At 54.7% G+C, this 26,236-nt stretch overlaps 1 protein-coding gene across 2 annotated transcripts; it reads left to right on the forward strand.

Annotated features, from left to right (window-relative positions):
• The first annotated feature begins 3,571 nt into the window (after positions 1-3,571).
• Positions 3,572-23,651, forward strand: CSF3R (colony stimulating factor 3 receptor). Of its 2 annotated transcripts, none has more exons than XM_027823174.3 (15): positions 3,572-3,709; positions 4,893-5,192; positions 5,800-5,923; positions 6,835-7,022; positions 8,435-8,589; positions 10,336-10,489; positions 11,512-11,594; positions 11,941-12,154; positions 13,017-13,208; positions 14,118-14,219; positions 14,784-14,930; positions 17,858-17,998; positions 19,003-19,093; positions 19,683-19,764; positions 20,427-23,651. In XM_027823174.3, the coding sequence occupies exons 1-15, from the start codon at positions 3,643-3,645 to the stop codon at positions 20,958-20,960; spliced, it is 2,574 nt and encodes an 857-aa protein (XP_027678975.2). In that variant the 5' UTR covers positions 3,572-3,642; the 3' UTR covers positions 20,961-23,651. The 2 variants fall into 2 exon arrangements, with proteins under 2 accessions (XP_027678975.2, XP_037737831.1); XM_037881903.2 differs by having other exon boundaries at positions 20,430-23,651.
• Positions 23,652-26,236: the final 2,585 nt, after the last annotated feature.

Genomic DNA, 26,236 nt, shown 5'->3' on the forward strand with positions numbered 1-26,236 from the left:
TCACACCGGGGCAAGTGAGGTTCACATGAGGAGAACTACTGAGCAGAGAATCCTCCCACAGTGCCAGGAACACTGGTTAAAACTGTAATGAAATGGAATTCTGAAAGGCCTAGATGAACGCGATCTCACAGGGACAAACCAGCCCAGCTCCGTAAAGGAAATACTGCACCTCTTCAATCTACTAGAGTTCTTGGAGAGGGAGAACCAACTAATGTCGTTGATTTGGACTTTAAATAGCTGTTGACAAAGCCCCTCACAAGCAGCTATTAAGGAAACAAAATCAACTTGGGGTGAGAGGCAGAGTATTGTCCTGGGTCAGACACTGGCAAAGGGGCGGGACACAAAGGATTAGATGGCCAGTTCTCAGCATGGCCAAAGGCTGGTGGTAGGGAGCCCCGAAGAGCTGTGCTTGGACTTGGAGTGGCAAATTCTTGGAATGAATCCCAGCAGTGCCAAAGTCAAGGCTGTGTCTTGATTTCCACTTCAGTGGCACCTGGACTGTGCACCCCACATCATCCTGGGGTAAGTCAAACCCATCAGCGTGTTCTCCTGAGCCCCTGGGCTTTTGGAACGGAGCTGGCTGAGCACATGCTATGCTCGGGGAGATATGTCCTCAAATCCACAGGGACTTTGCTGAGGTGGGTCTCCCCTTTTCTCGGCAGCCTTTGCTAGGGCCCACCGGCTCATCACCTTGGTGCAGGAAACTCTGGGTGTTTAGAAAACACTAGCTGAGCTTAGCGGGCGGGTGCTGAGTGGGCTCGATGGCCTCTGATACACAGGAGGTCAGACCAGGTGATCAGACCAGGTCCCTTCTGCCCTTAAACTCTATGGCTCTGTGACTTGGAGGACCCTGTGTCCCAGCACACGGCCGCTCCACCAGCTCTTACTGGATAATCCTGGATTTAGGCCTTCCCCATTCAGTCTCTGCTGGGAAGGACCCAGGAGCAGACCCCAGGGAGGATGAGGAGGGCGGGCAAGGGCAGCACTCACGGTAGAGACCCTGGAGGGTTATTCTCCGGTGTGGGGTGAGGGGACAGCTGTCACTAGGAGCTGTGGAAGGGCCTGGCCATGGGACCAAAGGTGGAGACTGGGGGATGGCAGGGCTCTCCCCAATGTGCCACTGACTGGGCAAAGCCCTGGAGAACATGCCGCAGGTGAGCAGGGTGGTTCTGAGCTCTCAGCATGCTGCCTTGAACGGTGCACTGGGCTGTACAAACAAGGGCACTTAAAGCGCACATCCAGCCCCTCCCAAAGGCTGCACTCTGCTCCAGGGCCCCTTGGATGCTGTATTCCTCCTGCCAGCCTCTCAGAGGCCAGGCTGGCCTGGCTGGCTCTGGCAGGTCACAGCAAACTAGTGCATTATTGCCCCATCCCAGACGCTCATGGACTCCCTTTGAAGCTCAGTGGGCGGGGGGGAGGATGAGCAGGGAGCCCTTTCCCCAGCCACTTGCTGCGTGTGATGTGCTCCTTCCTTCCTGCCATAAAGCCAGGCAGATACAGCCTGCGGGGAAGCATTTTGCAATCACCTTTTCTGAAAGTCAGAGCAATTAACGGCACTGGTTGGTGGGTTTGTTTTTTTTGGTTTTTTTTTCTTTCTTTTTTGAGGAACTAACGGTGAAAGCAACATGTTAGAGAAGAGCTGGAACACTCTGCTCTCCTGGGAGCCAGGGGCCGGTCCTGCGAGGGAGTAGCGAGCCGGCGCGTGCAGGACGAGGCGCTGAGATGAGGTAAGGGATGGAGCTCATGCTGGCTGGGTGCCAACTCAAACTTGGGTTGTACAGAACGTCCGATGGGATCCCACTGCTCTGGCTCGGCTCCGTCCTTGGCCGAAGCTACTCGGGGTGGATCGTCCCCCTTTTAACAGGTGGCGAACGATGCATTCTTGTGAATCTGGGAGTCCCGGCGTTCCGCGCCGTCCTGCGGCTGCGGCTCAGAATCATTCAGCGGCTGTTCAAAGTTTGCACGGTGCTTTGGAGTTGAGAAGTGCTATCCCGGCTCGTTTCCCCGTAGCAGGGGTGGAGAGATGGAATAACCTGTTCTCACACATCACCAAGCACCATGAGCCACAGGTCCAGGCTATCATACCATTGACCCCACCCACTGAGGGGATCCTTTTGTGGGACTCAGTGGAGCAGCCGGATATCCAGCCCCAGTCGTGGTGGGAATTGGCAGCAAGGAGCAGGTGAGGGAGTCAGAACCTAGGACCCAGCAGTCCGGGGTTCAGGAGCAGAGGGAGGGGTGAGGATGGGGGAGCAGCGGCGGGCTGGGAAGAAGAACCTGAAAATAGTTTAGAGGATGTACAGACTGCAGAGGAGTGGGAGGCAAGATCCCAGTGGCCTGCAGATGTGGCCTGTCAAGTAGGGAAGCATTTCCTCATTCATTCCTTTTGTAAGACTATAAATAACCCCAGCCTCGAGCCACCTTTCATGTTTCTTAAACCCACCCATTGGATGGCATGGGAGGGGAAACCACCCTGGCACTGCGGCGTGCCACATCTGGACACGAGTACAGCCGTCCCTTCTCTGCAGGAGCCGAGGGACCTGCCTGCCTTGTGTGTGGCTGAGTGGAGCTCTGAGCTGGCTGCTGGGGTTGCGGTGGTGGCCGAAGGTCATGCTAGCCTCTCCCCACGCATGGGGCTGGTTTACTGCCAGGGTGCTTTCCCATTCTCTGTGCTCTTTGCCAGCCCAGGCAGCTCCGGGGCTCTAGGGGGGGAGGTTTGGTTGTACAGGCTACAAGCTCCTTGGAGCAGCAGGGGCAGTCTCTTACTAAGGGGGTGCCTACCCAGCAGCTGGGAGCAAGTTCCCAGCCTGGATGGAGACTCGCGGTTGTGGGGCCAAGCTCGCATGTTATGAACAGCAGGGTGGGCGTTGTGGCTCTGGCCACCCGAGCTCAGACCTGAGGGGGGCAAGTCTCTGCCTGAGCCAAGAGGCAATCGCTCACCCTGGGCATCGCCGCACCCCCAGCCACTCGAGTTACTTTATTTCCCAGGCTGGAGGGGGCTGGAGGGGCTGTGTGAATGTGTTTCTGACACAGAGAGGTGGCCTGAAAATGGGCAGTGACAGGCTGCAGGCACACGAGCCTTGAGTCCTATGAGCCTCTTCGTCCCAAATGTAGTCGATGGGAACAGCTGGAGGGGCGTGGAACACGCTCACGTCTGTATGTACCACGGGCGAGCACTGAAAGGACCCGTCACATGCCACCTCCATCTGTAACACGGGTCAGCACCAAGAGCATTTGTGCTTGGCTCTGCTCTCCCAGGATGTGAACGGTGTGGAAACGCTTTGATGCAATCAACCAAATGTCTCAGACCAAGGAGGAAATTCACAGCCTCAGGGTGCTGAAGCAAAATGAAATTTGCTTTGTGAAATACAAATGTAGTGTATATGTCAGATGCCCAGTTAGCGTGTGTGTCTGTGTGAGATAGATAGATAGATAGATAGGGGGTGCATGGGGATAGATAGACGGATGGATGGATGAACCCAGTACATTTTGCCTGCTATGTAACTCAGAAAGTCTCTGATGTAGGATTGTACCAGGCCAGGTTAATCTGAACACACTCCCATCTCCACAGCCATCATCCCGGGCCTGTAAAGGGGGCTCATTCTGTGAATTCCAGGTGATGCCTAAACCCAGGATCAGATCATGGCCACACACTGGAACTCTGGGATGCTGCTGGGATGCTCCACACTCTTCCTTCTGCTCCTGGGAGGTGAGTTTCAAAGGGACGTGGTTCCCAGCAAGGAACTGGGAAATCCCTGACTCCGTACAGATGCACTTGACATCAATTCTGTGGCCAGTATGGAATGAGTTTGCTAGTGTCCATATCCCAGACTCGGCGCTGACTGACAGTGGCGGCAGGGGGCTGTGTTGGGGACTAGCCTAATGGAGAGGTGGCTAATCCAGGTCAGGCTGGAGAAGAGTGGTGGGACGGTCCCCCTGCCCTGGCGGTACTGGACCCTGGATCTGTAGATAAGTGGAGAATTTCCCAGCCCAGTGCCATTCACCAGCCACAAGTGAAAATGATAGATCAATGTCTCAGGGCTTTGAAAGGGAAGAGCCCCACTGAAGTGACCGTGGACCGAGCACAAGAGCCCAAAAGCAAACGAAGGCCCCACTCCTAACATGTGACCCTCTAGGACAGACCCCTGAGCCTGGGCCGCATCCCAGTCCCACAGCCCACGTGGCGGCGTCCCAGTCCTCCGAGCCAACGCTGGAGCTGCTGGAGTCCGTGCACTGGTACCCTTCACACTCCAACAAAAGGCACTGTCCGCATGTCTGGCCCTTTGATTGTTCCTTTGCCATTTCAGACTCTAACATGGCCCCTTTGGTGCTAAGCTCTTGCTGTGCAATGTGATTGCTCTTTAAAATCTCCATTTGGGAAAGAAAAATTCAACCTTAATGGCAGCAAATTTAAAGCTGACAAAAGCAAACACTGTTTTGCACCATTAGCCTATGGAACTCCCTGCCACAAGGTCTCCTTGAGACTGGGGGTTTAGCAGGATCCAAAGAAGGCTTGGACATTTATCTAGCTAAAACCACCATCCAGATTTGCTATAGAAAGGGTTAAAATTCATAGAACTTTGGAAGGGGTATAAAGTCTCCTCCTTCAGGGCATCAGCCAACCAACAGGGGCTGGGGGAAACCTCTCCCTGGGGCAGGTTATCCCAGAACTGCAGGGTTTTGGCCCCACTTGCCCCGTGCTGGAGATGAGATACTGGGCGAGATGGAGCCAAGGTTTCTAAACATGGGGCTGGCTTTCAGGAAAAAAGAGTAACACACTCAGGCTGTAAGAAGGAGTTCCTGGCGTGCCGGTGAAGGAGCAGACCAGAGGTGCAGCCTCTTCTGCTCCAACGCCCTGTCACCCTGATGTGCTGTTCTCTCTCACTCTCCAGGAGCCCGAGCCTGTGGCTGGGTAACAGTGGACTCACCCACCACTCTCTTGGGATCTACAGTCACGGCCTCTTGCACCATCCAGAGCAACCGCTGCAGTGGTTTGGAAGGGGAGGAAATCCAGATCACATGGAGACTCGACAGCAAGTCCATGTCAGGGAGCCAGCACAAGAGCGCAGAAGGAACAGAAGTTTCCAATCTCACCATCAGCCATTTCAACCGAACCAGGGCCAAGCTGTGGTGTTACGTGGTGTGGAACGGCACCCCACAGCGGATAGGCATGGCGGAGATCCACGCAGGCTGTAAGTCACGCCCTCCTCTGGCCTCGACTCAAAGGGCCATGTTTTCCTGCATGTGCAAATAACACATCCCCGTCCTCCTGATATTTGCACCAGCATCCCTTTCCTTGCACCAAAACCCCTGTGTTTGCACATGCAAATTGGGTTAAACTGAACTCCCAGTGCGGGCAGGTAATTAGGGGCCACTACCTCATTTGCAGGCACTGTCACTCAGACTGCCCTCGGCCATGTCTCCAAGAGGCTGGCTGGATCTGGTGCTGAATACCTTCTCACTTCTTTCTTGCTTTGGCCAGGGAGAGAGGGGGTGGGGGTTATTATTTCCTGGTGTGTGGGGGAGGGGAGGTCCGTTTGAGGTCATGTGCAGGTTGGCAAGGTATGGCAGTGAGGGGAGGGAGAAGCTTGTGCTTGCTGCCTGGCTCGGGGTTCCAGGGCTTCAGGCATGGGTTTCCTCTATACATGTTACAGGAGAGTTCTACAATTGTAGGTAGGTGAATAGTTAACAGACACAGGACCAGTCGATGGTGCTCAAGGACCCGCAGCTTAACTGCCCAGACCTGGGAGGTCCACTCAGTGCATCTCAGATCCTTTCTCCCCATTGCTTTCTGCCTAGATCCACCAGCAAAGCCTGACAATCTAACCTGTATGATGAACCTCACTGAGAACAGCCTGACGTGCCGATGGGACCCCGGGCTGGACGGACACCTCCCAGCCAAAGTGGCTCTGAGAAGCTCCAAGTAAGCGTTGAGCCGCAGCCGCATGCATGGCCTCCTATCCATCAGCAGGGCCATGGTCAGGCCTGTTTGCCCATTGCACACCACGCATGGAGAGCCCTAGAAATTAGAGGGGAAAGGGGCCTGTTTGGGTCCCCTCCTTCCCTTTGCACCCAGCAGCAGCCAGGAAAGCATGTTCCCCACAAGTATCTAGAGTTGCGTCCAGTCTGCTTTTAAAAGCCCCAAGCAAAGAGGCCTCCAGCCCTCTGCAGACTGTCTGGAGGCATCTGTGCGCCGGGGGATACCAAGTCTTGCAGGCTGCTCGGTACAAGCCCCTTGTTGCTTTCCCTGGCTCTGTGGCCTCGGATGTGTCCTTTGGCCATACAGTCCCAGGGCTTAGCGTCACCCGTTGGTACCTTGTGTAGCAATAATTGTTCAGAGTTGTGTGCCGGAACCAGCCCCCAAAGCCCCGAGTGGGACCAGATTACAGCACCCGCCATGGGCCACTTTGAGAACCACATGGCCAAGTGGCACCCACCATAGAGCAAACTTAGAGCCACTGAGACTTGATCCCAGCCTCCCTTTGACACCAGCCTCTGGGATTGGACCTCAGAGAGTCCTCAGAGAGGAGCCCATCCTCTCCCTGAGGCCAGCCTTGACTCCATGCCAGCGGTCCGGCTGACTGAGCCTGCTCAGCTGAGATCTCCCTTCAAGAACTGTATTTTCCCTGCCTCTGGCCTACCCTTGGGTGTTGCTCAGAGGGTCCCTCTGCACCTGCACAGAACCTGCCCTGGATTTCCATGTCCCTGGGTGTGACCACTGGGTGCAAGCTGAGAGGAAGGTGAGGCTGGTAGCTCGGGCGGATGGGTCTCCAGTGAGAACACACAGAATGTTAGTGGGGACCTACAGACTGACCCTGGCTCGTTGCACTGCAGGAGCAGAGGCCAGTGTGAAGTTTCCCAGGAGGCGATCTCAGACTGTATCCCACAAGCCGGCCGGAACTACTGCACCATTCCCCGCAGCTTTCTCCAGCTGTACCAGAAAATGGACATCTGGGTGTCCGTCCAGAATGCCCTGGGCACAGCTGAGTCTGAGCATCTGTGCATCGACCCCACGGATGTAGGTGTGTAACAGAGCTGGGGGCTTCCTTTGTAGCCACCTAAATCAGAGTTTGGACAAAAGAACTGAGAGAGAGAGAGAGGGAAAGTTAGTTCTGTTAGACCAAGTCCCATTAAAACACTTCAGATTCTTAGCTCACACTTTATTTTAAGGTTCCATTTATAAATGGCTTACGAAGGGTTAATAAAGGATTACTAGCTGTTCTAAGCCGGTTACGGATGTGAGTAGGATGTGTTATCGGTGGTTACAAGCATCTCAGCACAACATGTTATAGATGGTTATAAGCAACCTGTTGACTGACTGGTCCCGCTAACAGGTGGTTAGCCACTGCTTGAGCTGTGCGCAGCTCGAACGCTTGGCCCTTCCACCAGCAGCGGCTGATCCAGTCAAAGATATGACCTCACCCGCCTTGTCTTGCTCATGTATTGAAACATCAGCGAGTCATTTATTAACCCTTTGGAAACTACTGATCAATGGAACCTTCGTGTCAAATACGATGTATCCTTATTACTATCATTTTGCTGTTTACGGGCCTGATTCGAAGCCCATCAAAGTCAGGGCGAGTCTTTCCATTGACTGGGCAGGCCCTAAGCGCTCAATTCTGCTGGTGAAATCCTGACCCTGTGGAAGCCACTGGCAAAACTCTGGTATATTGTATCAGTACCTGGGATTTCTGTTACCAGAGCCCCTAGGTGTTGCGGGGAGGTTACTAAGTAGGAGTTAACTCCCAACATCCTGGCCAAATTACAGTGCAGTCGTTATAACTTGCTCACTGCACCCCCCCCTCCAGGCGGTTTTGGCTGATGCAGGATGATGCTTCTCTCCGCAGCACAGAGCCCTTCTGCTAAACAGCTGCTAAACAGCCCAGCATTACAGCACGAGGTGGGGTAATTCCTCTCCAGGGTGGGGAGGGGGATAAAGTGCATTGGGAGGTTTCAGGAGGAAAGACACAACAGGAATGCCAAAGCAACAATTAATTAATGAGTTATTGTCAATTATTAATAATAATACATTTCCCTCAGTCTCTGATTGGCCCCTTTTCCCCTACTGCAATTATGGATCAATCTCCCCGTAATGCCCTGAGACTCATGCGTGGGAGATTATTTCATTTCATTTGCATGTTGAATCCAACTCCTTGTCAGATTATTTCTGTTTCCCTTGGTCTTTTCATGCTGCATTCTTTTAACCATTTATTTTTCTTACTTACCTCGCCGGGGCTTAAAGCCAGAGCCAGGATTAAGTCAAACCCTAAATCAGATCAGATAGATGACTGGGATCCCCCGTGTGAACCCCAGGGTCTGGGGCTCCCACTGACTGCAGGAGAAGGTGTGCGGGCAAACGATGAGTGGGGTCGAGCCCGGGCTGCGGTTTGTGCTTTTCCCCATCTCGCTAGCTACCTATCTCGATTCCCTGTAGCCAAACTGGATCCCCCTGTCCTGAAGAGCATCCAGTCAGTCCCTTTCCAGACTGACTGCATCTCCGTGGCCTGGGAAGGGGCTCCCACCAGCTCCCACATAGAGCAGCAGTGTGAGCTCCGCTACAGGACCCATGAGGACCCTGGATGGACTCTGGTGAGTGACTGGCTCCGGGAGAGGGGGGCTGGCTGGGGCATTGCTCCATGGGGCTGTGTTCCTTTGGAGGAAGTCTGGTCCAGTGGCCAGGACTCCTGGGATCTGTTCCTGCCTCTGTTTCCATGGGGTGACTGAGAGCCCCTCACTTTCGCCATCTGTAAACTGGGAGATTCCAGCTGCTCTTCCGGCGGGGTCCTGAGGGGAGAGAAGTGAGCCATTGGTTTCTTTCTCCTGTTTGGAAGGAGGGAAGGAAACCTCTCCTGTCCCCCTCAAGCCCCCACTCCTAAAATGCAATGTCTGCTCTTCAGTTGTAACCATTCAGCTTCCTGCCACTCAGGAGCTGCATGGATAGTCCAGAGACTTATTCTGCACTTCCAGTACCTTCGTTTGACCCTCCACCCCCTCCCCTCATCACTGGGTTCGCCCACACCCTGTGCCCACTGCTGATGGGGCACAGAAGAGAGGCAGCCTGCACTGACGGCTAGATTTCCCAAGAACTCAGGGCTGGATCTCCAAGTGCGCAGCGCCCCGCAACCCCCCGCCTCCCACCACCACCGCCATCGGAGACAAATTTCCCACCCTCAGGAGCTCCCATTGTGACACTGGTCAGATTTTCCAGAGCTCACGCCCAGCCCCCTGGGCTCCTTGGACAATCGGGCCACTTGCTTAGATGCCCGAAAGGGAGTAGAGCACTTGGAAATCTGGGGTGACGAGGCCTTCTGAACACTTCAGCCTACGGCATGCGGGGGGCAGACACCAGCCACGGGGGCCAAGATTCTCCGAAAGTGGCTAGTGATTTGGGGGCCTGGATTTTCAGAAAGTGCTGAGCAGCCACCCTCTGAGACTCAGGCCCCTTTAAGGCGTCTCCGATTGGTGGCTCCAAATCAATAGCCACTTTTGCGCCCATTGGGGATCTGGCTCATTGACCCCAGTGGAGCGAGGCTGAGTGCCTGCCCCACCAAGCAAAGACCAGAGCAGAGCGATCCAGGCCAGACAGCCTGGAATTCCACCCTCTCGGAGCCACTAACAATTGCGTCTTCGTCTGTGCTTCCCCAGCCCCATCAATGCATCTCCTGCCGCCAGCCCGTTTCCGCGCCGCTCCCTGGCAACCTGCAACACAGATTTCCTTTGGAGATGTCCCTCTAGTTTGAAGCAGCCCCATTCCCTTGTTTAGATCACAAGTTTCCTGTGCTGATTCTCCCCTCCCTTAGGTGTAACACCCCCCCACCCCGCCCGAAAGGCTTGGGGTTCCCCTGGGGAGTGCGCGGAGACAGGCCCCTGGAGCCTGGCCCTGGCCTTTAAGAGCGGGGCTCTCTGGGAGCAGTTTCAGGCACTGATTCCCCCCGGGTCTGAAGGCTGCGTTACTGGGCCAAACCCATCTGCTGGCCGCAGTGGACTTTGCCCATCAGATCCCACACTCTGTGTGTGATTCTTCTTTTCGGACCCGTCTCCAGTGGGCTGTGCAGCTTTGTCCACAGAGGGGTGAAAAAGCTTTGCTGGGAAGGAGCAAGAGAGAAGCGGGGCTGGCTTCCCCCGGGCCCAGCCCCTCACACGCTCAGTTACATCCACAAAAGGCTGCCACAGCAGAACGGGTTGTCAGGGGCTACCCCAGGGAGCTCTTCACGCCCACTTCGGTCTGCTTTGCCCTGGTGTGAATGACGCGCAGGGCACAAGCCGGGGGAGGTTCGGGGCCACATGGGGTTGCCTCTGAGAGCTGCCAAAAACGTTGCTTTACTTTGCAACCAGGTCCCCGACATTGTCAGCCCCAACCTGAAGACCCATCACTGCGGCTTCCTCTTTGGGACGGATTATCGCTTCCAGATGCGCTGCAGGAGGGTCACAGCGAGGGGCTACTGGAGCGAGTGGAGCCCGGAGTGGAATTTCATCACCCACGAGAAAGGTGGGTCCTGACAGGGGGACCAGCCGCACCACAGGGTCAGACTGACTCAGGCCCAGGGACCCAGGGCCTGGCTGAGAGTCCTTCCCATGCCAGGGCTGTTGGGAGGCCCCGGTGTGAAACAAACACGACAGAGAGCCATCCTCACTGCTGCCCCATACCCACCCCAGCAGCCTCGGACCGAGCCCTAGGGCTGGGACCCCACAGCGTCCCTAGTGCTGGTGCGTTGTGATCCCACAGCGCACCTGGGGCTGTGGCTTTGCCGAGTGACCGGGGCAGGGTGGAAGGGCAAAGTGACACACACAGAGCTTGGTGATGGGGCACTGAGGAGGGCAAAGGAAAAGGCCCAGGGCCGCCTGGGGTCCGACCCCTGCTTATTGGCATTTGCAGTGGGTCTCTAAGGCACCCCATGCTGGGAGCAGTGCCCATTTACTGCCCTTGGCGTGTGGGTCAGGCCAGTTTCACTCTCGCACGCGGCCTGGCTTCTGCTCTGGGGCAGGTGTTGTTCCGGGTGATTATTTGCTGGGCGATGGGCCGGCTCGGTGCACAACGAGGAGACAAGGGCTCTGCCCGAAGGTGCCCACGGTCTAAGGGCTGCTCTGCACACAGGTTTGGTCCTAGTAAAGCCATGTCCCTTAGGGGTGTGATCTTTTACCCATCTGTTTATACCCGTGGGTGCAGTTATAGTGGGCTAAGGGGGCCTTGTCCTGGTACAGCTATTCCTCTTCTCCTGTACGGAGAAACTAACCTGGCATCGGGCACCTTTATACCAAGAGACCCACCCACACGGGGCCGGTACCAGTGTAACTGCCCTGGCAGAGTTCCGGTACAGCTTGTGACCGTAGACCAGGCCTAGGAATGGGGCTTGCGGCTGACGAAGGTGCAAGACTGAGTTTTAGTGACGTTCTGATCCACTGAGACCGGCACATCTGTGTTGGGTCTGTCACATGTGTACCGGTAAAGGGCAGCTGGGAAGAACGGGTGAAAGAAACCCCCACTCCTCCCTCTCTTCTCGTGTGCCCTAGCTCCTGCAGGGAAGCTGGACGTTTGGTGGAAGATGACTCCCGTGGACTCTGGGAAGAGAGCAGAGGTTCACCTGCTGTGGAAGGTAATGCTGGACATGACCCTAGCAGCAGAATGCACACGTGGCTCATTGTACGATGGCCCCTATTATTACCCATGGCTTGTCTGTGGGAGAGGAGACAGGTGAGCCCTTTATCATGGGACACGCTGAGACTGCCACAGCCCCTGTCGGTGTCCTGGGCTCCCCATTGCTAGGACAGTCTGCCCCATCCCTTTCTCCCCTGCCCAATTGTTGCTATAGGACCCGTCCCCCTAGGAGCTAAGCACCAAACACGGTAAATCAGCCCTGCGTGGTGCTCTCCACAACGGGTTCTGGTCCCAGGCCGGGGGCCCCGCACTAACCCAACCGCGGTTCTACCCGCTCTGTGCAGGCTCTGAAGCGGAATGAGATGAATGGCCGGATCCTGGGGTACTGGGTCTCCCTGAATCCCAGACGGAGGAATGTGGAGCTAACAGCTGTCTGCAACACGACAGAGACTCAGTGCAATTTCTCTGTGCTGGCTGGGGTCAGGAGAGTTTATCTCGCAGCCTATAACTCAGCAGGCGAGTCTGCAGCAACAGAAGTTATCTTCCTTGAGAAGAAAGGTAGGGGCTCGCTAGACATCCTTGCAGTCTGTTCAAAGCAGCATGTCTCTGAAACCCTGAAAGCACCTTCAGGTGGGCTCCGCTCTGCAGAAACCCTTTGATTTCTCAGCTCCGCTGCACGTGGGCCAGGAGCCCTCCCTGTCACTCCTTTGTCTGGCTCCAAGAAGTTGGACTGTCTGTATTTGGTCACGGCCCCAGTAATAAGTAGAAGCACTTGCCTGTCGGAGTGTGATCTCTGGGCTCCTCCGTGATCCCGCAGATACGCAGTGACCCCGAGATGGGCTCCCTGATGCACTTCCTGGGCTGCAGAGCATTGCAGGGGAGCCGGGGATGAAACCCAGCCACCACGCTGGCCTCAGGTGCATGTTGTAAAGGCTGTTGAGAGTGATTAGCCGGAGGGCCAGCTCCTCAGCTGGTGTGAATCAGCTGGAGCCAACGGAGTGACACCAGTTTACACCAGCAGAGGAGCCGGCCTGTAATCTCTGAACCATCCACTAATGGCCAGGCCTGTGCCCTGAGCAAGGGGAGAGTGCGAGACCCCAGACCAGGCAGTGAGTCCTGACATTCCCATGGCTGCTTGGCAAGAGAAGATGCTTCCCCGGCTCGCAGACTCACAGGCCCCACGCCCTCTCCGCTAGCCCAGGCGGCTGCAGAGGGTCCATGGCATCCTCTGGGTTTTCTGACTCCGCGGTGAGCTCAAAGAACAGCAGCACAGGTTCTGATGCCCTCCCCCCCGCCCCCCCGTTCCTGCCCACCCCCCTACCCCCCATATCCCACACACAACTTCTCTCACCCCTCCTGCCTCCTGGGGCTGCGGCTGTGACTGTCTGTGCCTGATTGCGCCCTCCCACGCTGTTCGCAGGTCAGCCCCTGGCCGGGATCCACACGTCCCCCTGCGACGAGCACAGCCTCTGGGTGCACTGGGAGGCCCCCAGAGCCACAGCCACTGGGTACATACTGGAGTGGCGCCAGGCACCCTTGCCGGGGCCAGCCGGCCGCAGCGTCAGCTGGCAGGTGGAGCGGAACAGGAGTGCTACCAAGGCACTAATCCGAGGTAGGGCGCTAAGGGGCAGGGTTTGGGCAGAAGCCTCGGGCGTGGGAGGGCAGCAAAGGTGGGTTCCTGGCCTTTCGCCCCTTCGATTCACTGGTCTAAGGTCTGTCCACAGCACATGGAACCTTGGAGGCTGGACACCTGCCAGGAGGGGATCTGCTGGCCCGGGCTTACAGGGGGCAGCCTGGGTTGTGTCTTCTGACTCCCATGTTTCTGAGCTGCCCCTCGATTTTACAGGTCTCTGCCCTGTATCCATCCACCGAACCCCCCGTCTCTGCTCTGTATCCATCCTGCAACACGCCCCCGTCTCTGCTCTGTATCTATCCACCGAACCCCCCGTCTCTGCTCTGTATCTATCCACCGAACCCCCCGTCTCTGCTCTGTATCCATCCACCGAACCCCCCGTCTCTGCTCTGTATTCATCCACCGAAGCCCCTGTCTCCGCTCTGTATCCATCCTGCAACACACCCCCACCCCGTCTCTGCTCCGTATCCATCCACCGACCCCCCTGTCTCTGCTCTGTATCTATCCACCGACCCCCCCATTTCTGCGCTGTATCCATCCACCGACCCCCACGTCTCTGCCCTGTATCCATCCACCGACCCCCCTTTTTTGCTCTGTATCCATCCTGCGACCCCCCTTCCAGTTACCATGTACATTCCGAGGTTTGTTTTCATGCCCATAATGTCAATGCTATGCCATTTAACCCCTTGGATGCTGCCTCATGTACCAGGTACATGATGGGAAGTAGACATTTGATGCATCAGCCAACCCATGGTGTCTGATTGACTGGAGATGCAAGGTATACTGGCAGTGCAGAGGGCACCCTCCCTGCTTCTGAAGATTGAGTAAAGGGCTCTCAGTGCTTGTAGCCGCGCTAGTTTAATCACCTCCTCTTGTTTTCTCTTCCAGAAAATATTGAACCTTTCCAGCTATACAATATCTCCGTGTACCCCCTGTATGCGGACGCTGTGGGGCTGCCCCTGCACACAACAGCCTATTCAAAAGAGAAGGGTATGTGTTTCTATAGCATCTCCCATCCTGAATGACCCCAAACTGCTTCACAAACTAAGTCCAGGCAGCATGACTGAAATGCAGCCATCTCTGGGGTGGAGGATTGCAGCCCAACAGCACACATGAATGGGGGTGCTGAAAGTCCAGCCCAGGGCAGCGGGCCAAACCCCTGCTCTTATGAAAAGTGTCTCCTGGCTCCGTGGAATTTGGCAGATCAGAGGATTAACTGCAGAATAATCTTCTGCAAGAGATCACCGTGCAAGAACCACAAGACAACCAGAGTTCTTGGGTGAGGTGCTCAGCTGGGGCAAATCAGTGTAACCCCACTGACATACTGCACCGGCATACACCAGCTGGGGATCTGGCCCCCTGCTTACAGGGCATTCAGGTGCAGAGGTGTGTGGGTCCTGGGCTCCCCGACCTCCAAGCAGTCAGATTTCTCACAAATACCTGCTCTTATCTAGGCCTCTTTGCCCTCCGGCCCATATTGGGGGCCCTATAGGAATCTGCACCACAGTGCCCTGGGCTGCTTTTTGTACCTTTCGCGTTCTTCTCCCACTTCAGCTCCATCGTGTGCCCCTAAATTCCACCTAAAGAGCATCAGCAAGTCCCACGCCGAGCTCAGCTGGGACCCAGTCCCCATTGAGATGCAGAACGGCTTCATCACGAACTACACCATCTTCTGGAGCAGCACCACCAGAGATGAGCTCCGTAAGTCCTGCCTGCTCACTGCCACCCTTGCACTCGTCGACCTGCCCAGTGCTTTATAGCACTGTATTTCCTATGGGCTGGAGGGATAGTAATCCAAACGTGATCCCCCGCACAAGGGCCTGTCAGCAACAAGGAAGCTCCCACCATGCAACATACTTAAGGGCAGGAGCAGGGATGGGTGTGGGCCTCATTACAAATGTGGCCTTGTCTGACACCTCTTGCGAGGAACTCATGATGAGATAGATGGGGGTGTGTCTGGGACACATTGTGTCTGATGGCTGGGCTAGCTGGGCCTGGGGCATATTAGAATTGGTCTCCTTGTGATAGTCCTTTAAAACAAAACCCTCTGAAATATGGAATTAATGGGAACAGCAGCAGGGGGAGGGGCAGAGACGGGGCTATTTCTGCAGTGCGCTAAAACGCAAGGTACATTTTAGTCCTAGAGATTGCTAAGAGTTTGCTTGTTACAGGCATGCAGGTTGTTTCTTTTTCAACTCCAAGTGACTGGGCGCAATGCGGGAATCCCTGCGGGAGGGGCTCTGGTCCAGGCTATGCAGGAGTCAGATTAGAGTGTTATAATGTCCTGTCTCTTGTGGCTTTAAAAATCTATGGGGCCAGATCCTCAGCTGGTGTAAATCAGTGTCACCCCACTGACTTCTCAGGATGTGGCCCCGGGAAGCTATATCTGTCTGTCTAAGGTATTATACAGCTTCCATCATCACAGTGTCTGAGCACCTCCCTGTCTCTAATGGATCTATCCTCCCAACCCTCCTGTGAAACAGAGACCTGCTCTTATGCCCATTTGGGCAGGTGGGGATCTGAGACTCAGAGACAGGTTTGTACAGGTATTAAGGCACCTAAAATGCAGATGAGGTACAGTGGGATTTTCAGAGGCACCTAGGTGCTGAACTCCTGTTGATTTCAATGAGGGCTGGCAGACTAAGTGCTTTTGCATCCAAGAGTTTTAAAAGAGCTGGCTGAGGAGCTTGCTGAACCATTATTGTTGTTTTTCAATAAGTCTTGGAACACTAGGAAAGTTCCAGAAGACTGAATGAAAGCTAATGTTGTGCCAATTTTTAAAGAGGACGACCTGCGTAATTATAGGCCTGTCAGCTGAAATCGATCCCAGGCAAGATAATGTAGGGCCTGATACAGGACTTGTTTAATAAAGAATTAAAGATGGGAGATATAATTAATACAAATCAACATGGGCTTATGGAAAACAGATCCTGTCAAAGTAACTTCCTATCTTTTTTTGCTGAGATTACAAGTTTGGTTGATAAGGTTAATAAGTAGTGTTGATGTACTAGACCTAGACTGCTGTAAGGCTCTTGCCTTCATATCACATGCTATTTTGATTAAAAACCTTGAAAGATATAAAATTATCATGGCAGACATTCAGGGGTTAAAAACTGGCTAACTGATAGGTCTCAACATGTAACTGTAAATGGGGAATCATCCCTGAGCAGCTGTGTCTCCATTGGGTCTTACAGGAATTGGTTCTTGGGCCTATGCTATTTAACATTTTTATCAATGATCTGGAAGAAAACATAAAATCGTCACTGATAGTTTGCAGATGACACAAAAATTGTAAATAATAAAGAGAACAGGTCACTGCTTCTGAGCGACCTGGGTGACTTGGGAAACCGGCTGCAAGCAAACACTATGGTTTTAATGTGGCTCAATGTAAATGTATGTGTCTAGGAACACCGAATGCAGGCCCTACTTTCAGAATGGGGCTCTATCCTGGGAAGCCATGATTCTGAAAAAGATTTGGGGGTCAGGGTGGATAATTTGCTGAACATGTGACCATGCGGCCAAAAGGGCTAATGCAACCCTGGGATGCATAAATGAGAATCTCAAGTAGAAACAGAGAGGTTATTTTACCTCTGTATTTGGCCCTGGTGCAACTGTTGCGTTACTCGTGTGCCCAGTTCTGGTGCCCACAATTCAAGCAAGATGTTGATATACTGGAGAGGGTTCAGAAAAGAGCCACGAGAATGATTAGAAAACCTGCCTCCTAGTGACAGACTCAAGGAGCTCCATCTATTTAGCTTAACAACGAGAAGGCTAAGGGGAACTTGATTGCAGTTTATAAATATCTGCGTGGAAACAAATATTTAATAATGGGCTCTTCAGTCTAGCAGAGAAAGATCTGACATAATCCAATGGCTGGAAGTAGAGCCTAGACAAATTCAGACATGGAAATAAGGTATACATTTTTAACAGTGAGTGTAATTAGCCATTAGAACAATTTAGCGAGGGGCCTGGTGGATTCTCCATCACTGGCAATTTTTAAATCAAGATGGGCTGTTTTTCTAACAGATCTGTCCTAGGAATTATTGTGGGGCAGGTCTCTGGCCTGTCTTGTACAGGGGGTCAGACTAGATGATCACAGTGGTCCCTTCTGGCCTTGGAATCTGTGAATCTATAAACATCCCACTAGGCGCCTACCTGCATCCTATGGTGCCCAAATCCCTTTGCAAATCTGGCAGGAGAGGCTGAATGACCTACGCGTGGTCACACAAGCCATCGGTGGCAGAGCAGTGAATTGATCCCAACTCTCCTGAGTCCCAGGCTAGTGCCCATCCTTCCTCTAGGTGTGTGAATGTCGGGGCCTGTACTATAGGTCTGGGAAGTGGGGGGAGGTTTCAGGGGGTCACACTGTTCTGGGGTCAGGGTTTTATTTTCTCTTCTCCCTCATCACCGTCCCCTCTCCCCTTCCCCATTGTTGTCCTGTCTTTTGTTGAGGAGGTGGGGGCTCGATTCCAGTCAGACCCACTGGTGCAGGTGACCACGGCCCCAGCGCCGGGCTCTGGATTTAGCTCCTGGAGGTGATGCCGGGACTAGGAGCGGGTCCGTAAGCGGTGTGAGTGCGCGGCGGGATTGGGAGCTCAGGGTCGCTAATAGCTGTACCTGCTTCCTAGGTGCCGTTGTGAACTCCTCCTTCACCACCTTCACCCTCAGGGGCCTGCTGCCTTCGACGATGTACAAAGTGCACATGATGGCGTCCACAGCCGCCGGCAGCACCAACAGCACGGCTCTGACGCTGGTGACCCCGGCGCTGGGTAAGGCCGTGGGCTTGGTCTGCTTGGGAACCCCACGGCACTTGGGATGGGCCCAAAGCGGTGATCAGAGGCGCTATGTGGCCCGTGTGGCAGAGGTGGGGGAGGAGATAGCCCTGGGACCACACCCCTCACACACACACACACACACAGACCGGCACACACATGTGCACGCAGACAGGCACACACACACACCCCCATGAACTCTAGGGACAGATGGATCCCAAGTTGCATGTGAACTTGGCCCAGCCCTAGGTGGCAGGGGAGCACATGGGGGTTGCTGAGGCAACTGGGACTAATTCCTGGGTCCGCTCCAGCTGCTTAGCACAAAGCACCCCAGGCTCATAAGAACATGAGAGCGGCCATACTGGGTCAGATCAAAGGCCCGTCTAGCCCAGTATCCTGTCTTCCGACAGTGGCCAATGCTAGGTGCCCCAGAGGGAATGAACAGAACAGGGAATCATCAAGTGATCCATCCCCTGTCATCCATTCCCAGCTTCTGGCAAACAGAAGCTACGGACACCATCCCTGCCCATCCTGGCTAATAGCCACTGATGGACCTATGAACTTAGCTAGTTCTTTTTTGAACCCTGTTATAGTCTTGGCCTTCACAACATCCTCTGGCAAGGAGTTCCACAGGTTGACTGTTGTGTGAAAAAATACTTCCTTTTGTTTGTTTTAAATCTGCTGCCTATTAATTTCATTTAGTGACCCCTAGTTCTTGTGTTATGAGGAGTAAATAACACTTCCTTTATTTACTTTCTCCACACCAGTTATGATTGTATAGACCTCTATCATATCCCCTTAGTCGTCTCTTTTCCAAGCTGAAAAGTCCCTGTCTTATTCATCGCTCTTCATATGGCAGCCGTTCCAGATCCCGAATCATTTTTGTTGCCCAACCCCCACCTGCCTCGGGGGAATACTCCGGTCGCGCCATGCCACCCACCTGACCCCCTCATGCAAAGGGATGAGCTTTTGGAACAACCCAGATCCTATCTCTTTTCCAGATGAGAAAGAAATCCAGTATCTCCTCCTGTTCTTTGGCCTCTTGTGTGTCTTGCTCATAGTATTAATCGTCTGCTTCCATAAGAATCGGAGGTGAGTGCCCATGGATCAGCAGCCCTCCACAGGCTTGGCAGCGCGTTATTAGCCACTTAGCCTCCCGTGATGCAGCTGTGACCTGTGCGGCCCTTCTGTGCGACACGCGGGCACCGACCTCTGTCCAGACAATGGAGGGGGCTGGAGTCAAAGGGCCGGGCAGACATTTCCTCCCTCTTCGGCTCAGGGACACTCACAAGTATGGGAGCTTTGTGCTTTTCACACCAGGCCAGATCCCACGTGGGGGCGAATCAGTGGAGCTCCATGGGCTTCTGTGGACTCAGCCCCAGAGGAGCGATGTCCCTCTTCACTGACGGCCGATATCTGAACAGAGGCAGAGGCAGGCTCAGACGGGTGCAGTGAAGGACTGTGCACTGCCTCCAGTTATTATTTATATTGTGATCTGACAGCCCGCAGAGCCTCTACTGCGTGCTGCTCAAACACAGCCCCAAGCCCTGGATTTCACCCTGCCAGCTGAGTCTCTGCCAATCCCCCCAAGAACCCAAGCCCTGACAGACCGATCGGCCAGCCGCGCTGTCATTAAGCATCCCCCCGGCCTCTCATTGAGCTTCTTTGTTGTGACCAACAGGGTGAAGAATCAGTTCTGGCCCAGCGTCCCGGACCCAGCTAACAGCAGCCTAGGCAAGTGGGTGCCGGCCGACCTCCAGCAGGTAAGAAAGGGTCCGGCAGGTGTCAGGCCTCCCCCATCACTGCTGACTCCAGAGCACAATATTGAGTCACCCCTCACCAGCTGAGCACCTGGCTGGGAGACTGTACAGTGCCCTGGTGAGAAGGCCAGACACCACTGCGATGGGCAGGGATTAAGCACCAGAGTAGAAAAGAACAGAAACTAGCAGCTGGATCAGCAGCAGCCAGCCTAGCAAAGCTCCTTCAGATCGGCCGGTAGGGCCTGGTAGCAGGCTCAGCCCTGCTGGGCAGCCAGGTCTAGCAAACAGCTCAACTGGCAAAGCGTGGGGCCTGATCCTGCAAAATGCCGAGCACTGACTTACTCAGCGCCCTGCAGGATTAGGCCCCGTGGTGAGATTCCAGCCAGGCCCCAAAGCAAAGCCGCTTCTGGGCCCTGCAGTGGGGCTGAGAACACAGAGCCTGGCGGGAGAGGGGCAGGACGGGGGGTCAGAGGGGCTTGCGCAGCAGATGGGCTGGGGTGAGCAGGGGGTGCAGAGAGTGTCCCCCCTCAGGGGTACTGAGAAGGGGCGATAGAGGAGGCGGTAGCAGTCAGGAGAGGGCTGTGCCCTGCAGTGGGGCTGGTGGGGCCGAAGCTACGCACCTCACTATCGGTCCGGCCTTCCCTGAGCAAACGCCTCTTTCCCAGGAGACTCTCCAGACAGCCAGCGCGAGGGAGCCTGGCCTGGTGACCATTTCTGACATCACAGTGCTCGAAAAAGGAGCCGAGAAGAAGGCACCGCTCTGGGGGAAGAAGGACCCCGTCCCAGCAGCTGCTGGCAGCTTCCCGGACCTCCCCAAATCCTATATCCACCCCAGCAGCTCCAGCCTGCCAAGTGGCAGCCGCGCTCCGGGAGAGGCGAGGCCGGGCTCCTACGTCAACGGTGCTGGGGCCGTCCAGTACGCCAAGATAGTTGCAGACGGCTACAGGGGCCAGCAGCAGCACGTCCCGTCTCCCCTCTACATCCGCTCCGACTCCACTCAGCCCCTGTTGAGCGAGTCAACGCCCAGCCCCAAGCTTTATGAGAACCTGTGGTTCCACGGGGCCCCGCAGGCCGGGCTGCACTGCCAGAGTTCCCAGGGGGACGCGGCCTTCCTGGAGGAGCCGCTGATCGACTTCCCCCTGCTGCAGGGCCTGAAAATCAATGGGGCCGAGGACCTGCATGACTTCCAGAGATTCTAGCGCCTTGCGGAGGCCGGGAGAATGGGCAGCTCAAACAGACATGCGTCTCTCCTGGCCAGCCCCTGCCCTTCCCAAAACCTCCATGGAGTAGGCACCGAGCTGCTGTTTGCATTTGCACCACATACTCTCAAAGCACTGGCGTGCCTGGAGCCTTGGGGAGGCGAAGGGCTGGCCAGCTGCCCAGGGATGGTGCATCCCACCGCCCTACAGGAAATCGGGGTCTGGCTCCCTGGCTGGCAACGTCCAGAAGCTCACGTCCTGATCCTGCTCAGGGAAGCAAGGAGCTGGGTGCTGTCTGCTCTGCTCTTCTGGACTTCAGCGAGGACAGCGTACTCTGCAGCCCACAGAATCAGGCCCTAAGTACCTTCCCCGAAAGCTCCTCTAGTCTCTTTCTCCCCAGGCCGGCGGGGCTGGGAATACTGAAGAGAGCCCTACGGAGGGAGAGAGCATCCCAGGCAGCCCCGCTGGCCGACACTCAGGGCAGTGCTGACTTACTAAAGGAGCTGCACCCATCTGCAGCTGGGGGAAGGTGGCTATGATGCAGAGAGGAAGGACAGTGGATCCCTGAAAACAAAACATCAGCTGCGTGCAGGGTCCATGCAGAGGTTACAGGCTCTGGAGTCCAGACTTGCTCTGCAGCTGTCTCCTTTCTGCAGCTACTGTCCCCCGTGATGCCCTGGTGGGGAGGGAGCCCCGCAGACTTGGCTAAAGACTTTATAAAGCTCCCTGTCTTCTAAGGAAATGTCAATGAACAGTCTTCTAAGCTCATTATCCGGCTACCTGGGGTTCTCTGGCAAGGACCAAGCCACGGCTCTACGTGGCCCTCACGGAGATGGGTAGCTGAGAAACTTCACTGCACTTTCTAAACCCCAAGTTAATGTTATGCTATTTATTTGCTTCTCTACATGCTCACTTGTTACCCTGGGGACATTTGCAAAGAGTCAGCGCAGCAAGAGCTATTTGAGGCCAGGGGACGGGTACTAAGCTGCTGAGCTGTTTACTGCTAGGTCACCAGTTCAAACCTAACCTAGGTCCATAGTGACCAAAAGTCGGGACCTTTCATGGGTCTTTAGGGGTTGGCATATGAAATGAACTGGGTGTCCAAGTGGGACCGTGTTACCAAAAGGGATAATGAACTCACCGGTCAGCCTGTGAGGTGGGACGTCCAGCCAAGGGCTTGGGGTGCTGTGAGGAACGTGTGCCCTGCCACTGCTCAGGCTGTGCACTGGGGGGCAGGATGATCCCATGTTTAGAGTGCTAGCCTAGGATGGGGTCGACCTGGGCTAGGTTCCCTTCCTCACTCCTATGTGACCTTGGGCATGTCACAAAGGGTATGTTTACTCTGCAGTGTAAACCCGGGGCTGTGGGACCTGGGCTTGTGGACTCGATGTTTCCAAGCCCTCACTTGAGCATCTACACTGCATTGCACACCTGGGTTTACAATTGCCCCAGGTCTCACAGCCGTTCTAATGGGTCCATACCGCACTACGCAGCCCTTCTGACTCCGATCTGTGGCTTGGCCTGCAGCCACGCTGCAAAACAACAGGGCTCGGACCTGACACTCAGCGGGACTCGGGCTCTGACTCACCCCCCAGCAGGACCCAGGTCCTGAGCGCTTGCTGACCCCCAAGTCAGACTGATTTGTGTGTGGACCGAAGCGGGGCTTGGGCTCAAACCTGAGTCAGAGCCCATGCTGTGTGTGCAATGTAGACATACCCTTCGTCTCTCTAGGCCTTGGCTCCCTATCTGAAAGTACCATCCGGCCTCCTGGTGTGTCATTGGGATAAATGCCTAAGGGACTGTGAGGTGCTCAAATACCACAGCTTTACAGGGAGGCAGTACCATAGATGGCTAGTAAATTAAGGCATTGAGTCTCCCAGCCTGCCAGCCCAGCACCGGAACCACCACTAGCCTGTTTACCTTTTGAAACAGTATTTTTTAATCGATTGGGCTGGCTTCGGAGCTGGAGCGTAGCGATTTGGAAGGAGTAGGCTGGGCATGGGATGCTGCAGCAGAAGCTGCACTGCAGCAAACCCACCCCCAGCTGACTCTGAGAAGCCCAGAGATGAAATGCAGCTTCTTAAGGCTTGTTCAAAACCCCCAGTGTTGGGGTTTGGGCAGTGATTCGAGTAGACCCTTCTTTACACTCAACCAGTTTGCTCATCCTGACTGTCAGCTCAGGAAGTTATTGGTCTGCTCGCATCACGGCAGCATTAGCTGCTGTCAAGCGTTAATATAGCCAGTCGCGATCCCTGCTCACCCTGCGAGGCAATGGTTTCTCAAGCTGCACCTGACCTCCGCTCATTAGCAGTAGGGTTATTTCCTTTCAGGATTTTCAGTCGAGCCATTTGGCGGGCGGGCTGTGCTTCAGCGTGTGGCCAGTTCTCTCGGTTGCTCTCAGTATTGCACTGGATGGGACTGTTGGGTGGTGGTCCAGGCTGCCAATAAAACGGTTATTATGTGGCAGTGGGGACTGGCGATGCTTCGCAGGTAAAGTGTTGTACAGCCATGTAACCATTCCAAACCTGTATGTGTTGCCCCAGCAGCCGCTCCGACTCCGGCTCTGTGTGTCGTATACAATTCATAGGGAAGGTTTCCTTTTCGGGGTTTTTTTTTTTTTTATGTTACCTTGGTTTGTTTCCTTTGAACATGTCATTGTAACGTTCTGAAATCCAGTGTTTGCCAGCTGTGTGTATTTGTTTCTGTGATGCTGCAATGGTTCTGTCACCTCTTGCTCTCCTCTCACAGGCAGATTGGCAGGGGGTGGGGGGAGTTCTGTAACCTCTAGCTCTACTGCAGGAGTGACATATCCACCCATCCTATCCTTGCTGTTATTAGTCTCCAACCTGGGCCTGAACTAGCTGCTGGAAAGGGTAGGGGGGCAACATAGTATGGACCTGATCTCCTGAGGTGCTGAGAGCCCCCAAACCCAGCTGAAGTCAATGAGAGCTGAGGGTGCTCAGCACTTCTGGAAATCAGGCCCTAGGTGACGTTCAAAGTCCAGCGCTCCTGCAAAAGGCTGGTTTTCTTGAGGGGACACTAGAGGCAAGCAAGCCAGGCCCCGGCATGTTCACACTGTGCAGGCCAGCAGCAGTTCTGTGCTGGAGCAGGCAGATCACAGCTCAAAGTTCAAAGCACTTTATGTCATCGCTAAGAGTCTGAGAAGTGACACTACACCAAGTGTGAACCGGGACTGTCAGCCACAGACGCCTGACTTTGAAAATCATTCTTATTTAGACACTTGCAAAGCAAGAGGAGAAAAGAGATTGGCTGGCTGGGCTCTCTGTTTCTCTGCTCCATGTGCCATCAGTTACCCCGTGCAATGTGAGTGTGAAACACCATCAAATCAGAATAGTAACAATTCATTCCCACTGTGCACTGGGGTAAATGGCTGCACAAGACACAGGGCAGCAGGAAATCAACCTTGTATTTGCTTCTGTGAAACTCACATTAGGAAACCTACAACCAGCCAAAACCCACCTGGCTCAGCTTCCGTTATCGACTCCACTCTCCCAGCTTTGCGTAACCTGGGGCGTTTAAAACGTTTGGTGTTGAAACCAAGTGACACTCATATTTCAATGTGAACTTTGGCTGCTCTTCTCTAAGTTTTACTTTGAGAGTCTGGCGTTGTTCAGACCATGAGCCTCGAAGCAAAACTGGCAAGGCTGACACAGGGAGGGTGCGTGGAGCACCCAGGAGGACATGCAAGTAGTTGCCAGCCATGCTGAGGCGGTCTTCGTCCTGCGAGAACAGGTGTAGTAATCGTCTGGTAACGCCGCTGAAGCTCGGAACCCTGAATTCTTACCTGCTGCAAAGGCCATCACTTAGCCATGATGCAATCCTTATTTGATTGCCAGGGTTTACATGCCATCCTATTCGAAGGCTTCCCCAGCTCACAGGCCCTGGGATGGGCCAGTTCCAATTCAAGCCAACTCCACAGTGACTGAGCGCCAGTACAATTTGGCGGCTCTTCAGCAGCCCCCTGGGGAAATGAATGGGGGGAGGGTCTCACTTCCGTTCACAGAGGCATTTCCCTCTTGTTGGCAGTCACAGTAGCAAGGCTGAGGACTGAATGGGGCAAGGAACCTGAACCTCCTGCTCACCCTCAGAGGTGAACCCATCAGTGCACTGACGTAGGCTGGAGATAAAATATGGGGGAATCTGCTGCTGCCCATCCCATCCCATCCCTGTTTGGGCACCTCTCCTGTGTGGGGCTCTGCACAGAGTCTCCCATGGGCACTCCTCCCCTGCACATCTAACCCTGTTCATGTTCCTCATTCCTTTGGGGCCCCTCCCGCCTCACTGTCAGGATAGCCTTTGAACGCAGCAGCCATGCCTGGCTGGCACCTTCACTGAACTCCCCTACAGTAATGTGATGGAGGAAAACAAACCCTTGTAACTAGAAGGCAAGCACTTCTCCCTCGAGAGAATGAGGGAGTGACGTGCACTATTTTTTATAAATCCCACGTGTAGCTCAGTTTTCCTGCGTGACGTTATCCTGCCTGACCACACAGAGTTAAATCGAAGGGGAAACTGACAGGAAACAGAACAATGGCAGAGAACAGGTAGTCTCACAGAGAATGCCAAGGGTCCTGGGGGAAACAATGGGGAGGCTGTTCACTGGGGAAGACCCCTGGCCTGGCTCTAACAAGACTGGCAAAGTCTACTCATTCCCAGGCTTCGCCATGCACCAAAGCGGGTACTAAAACCATAAAGATGTTGGCCAAGGAGAGAAGAGAGGTTGTCAGGGGCTGCCCAGAAAGCGTCAGGGAGTGCTACGGGGATGCTAGGAGATGCCGCAGGCTGCACCAGGACAGTCTGCTTCTCCCAGCCCAGAAGGTAAGTGGGCTGAATGGAACTTACCCCAGCTTGCAAGGAAAGATAAATGTTTAGAGAAGGGAAAATATGTGCATAGACCTTTATGGTTTTTATCTTTTACTCTAGGTGCTTTGTACCTTTGGGTGAATAAATACTGCTTGGTGTTGAAGAAGCTGGTTTTGGGTCACTTTAATCAGCTCTCTGGGCACAGTTCCCCAGAGGCAAAGGGCTTACAGGTGCCAAACCCCGCTGGGCTGCTTGCGTTAGCACTATTGGGAAGTGGACGGCCACCGCCACATCCCCAGGATACAGCACCTCCCTTCGGTGGTGCCTGCCCCTACCCAGGTGAACGGGCACGCACCCCGTGCGTGAGGCCACCCCGCACACAGGACACCCCTCTGCCAGGCGCCCGCGGGCACGACCTCGCCTACCCCCGCTGCCGGGGCTGGGGCGGCGTG

The sequence above is a fragment of the Chelonia mydas genome, chromosome 19 (genome assembly GCF_015237465.2).
Source record: "Chelonia mydas isolate rCheMyd1 chromosome 19, rCheMyd1.pri.v2, whole genome shotgun sequence".
Lineage (NCBI taxonomy): Eukaryota > Metazoa > Chordata > Testudines > Cheloniidae > Chelonia > Chelonia mydas.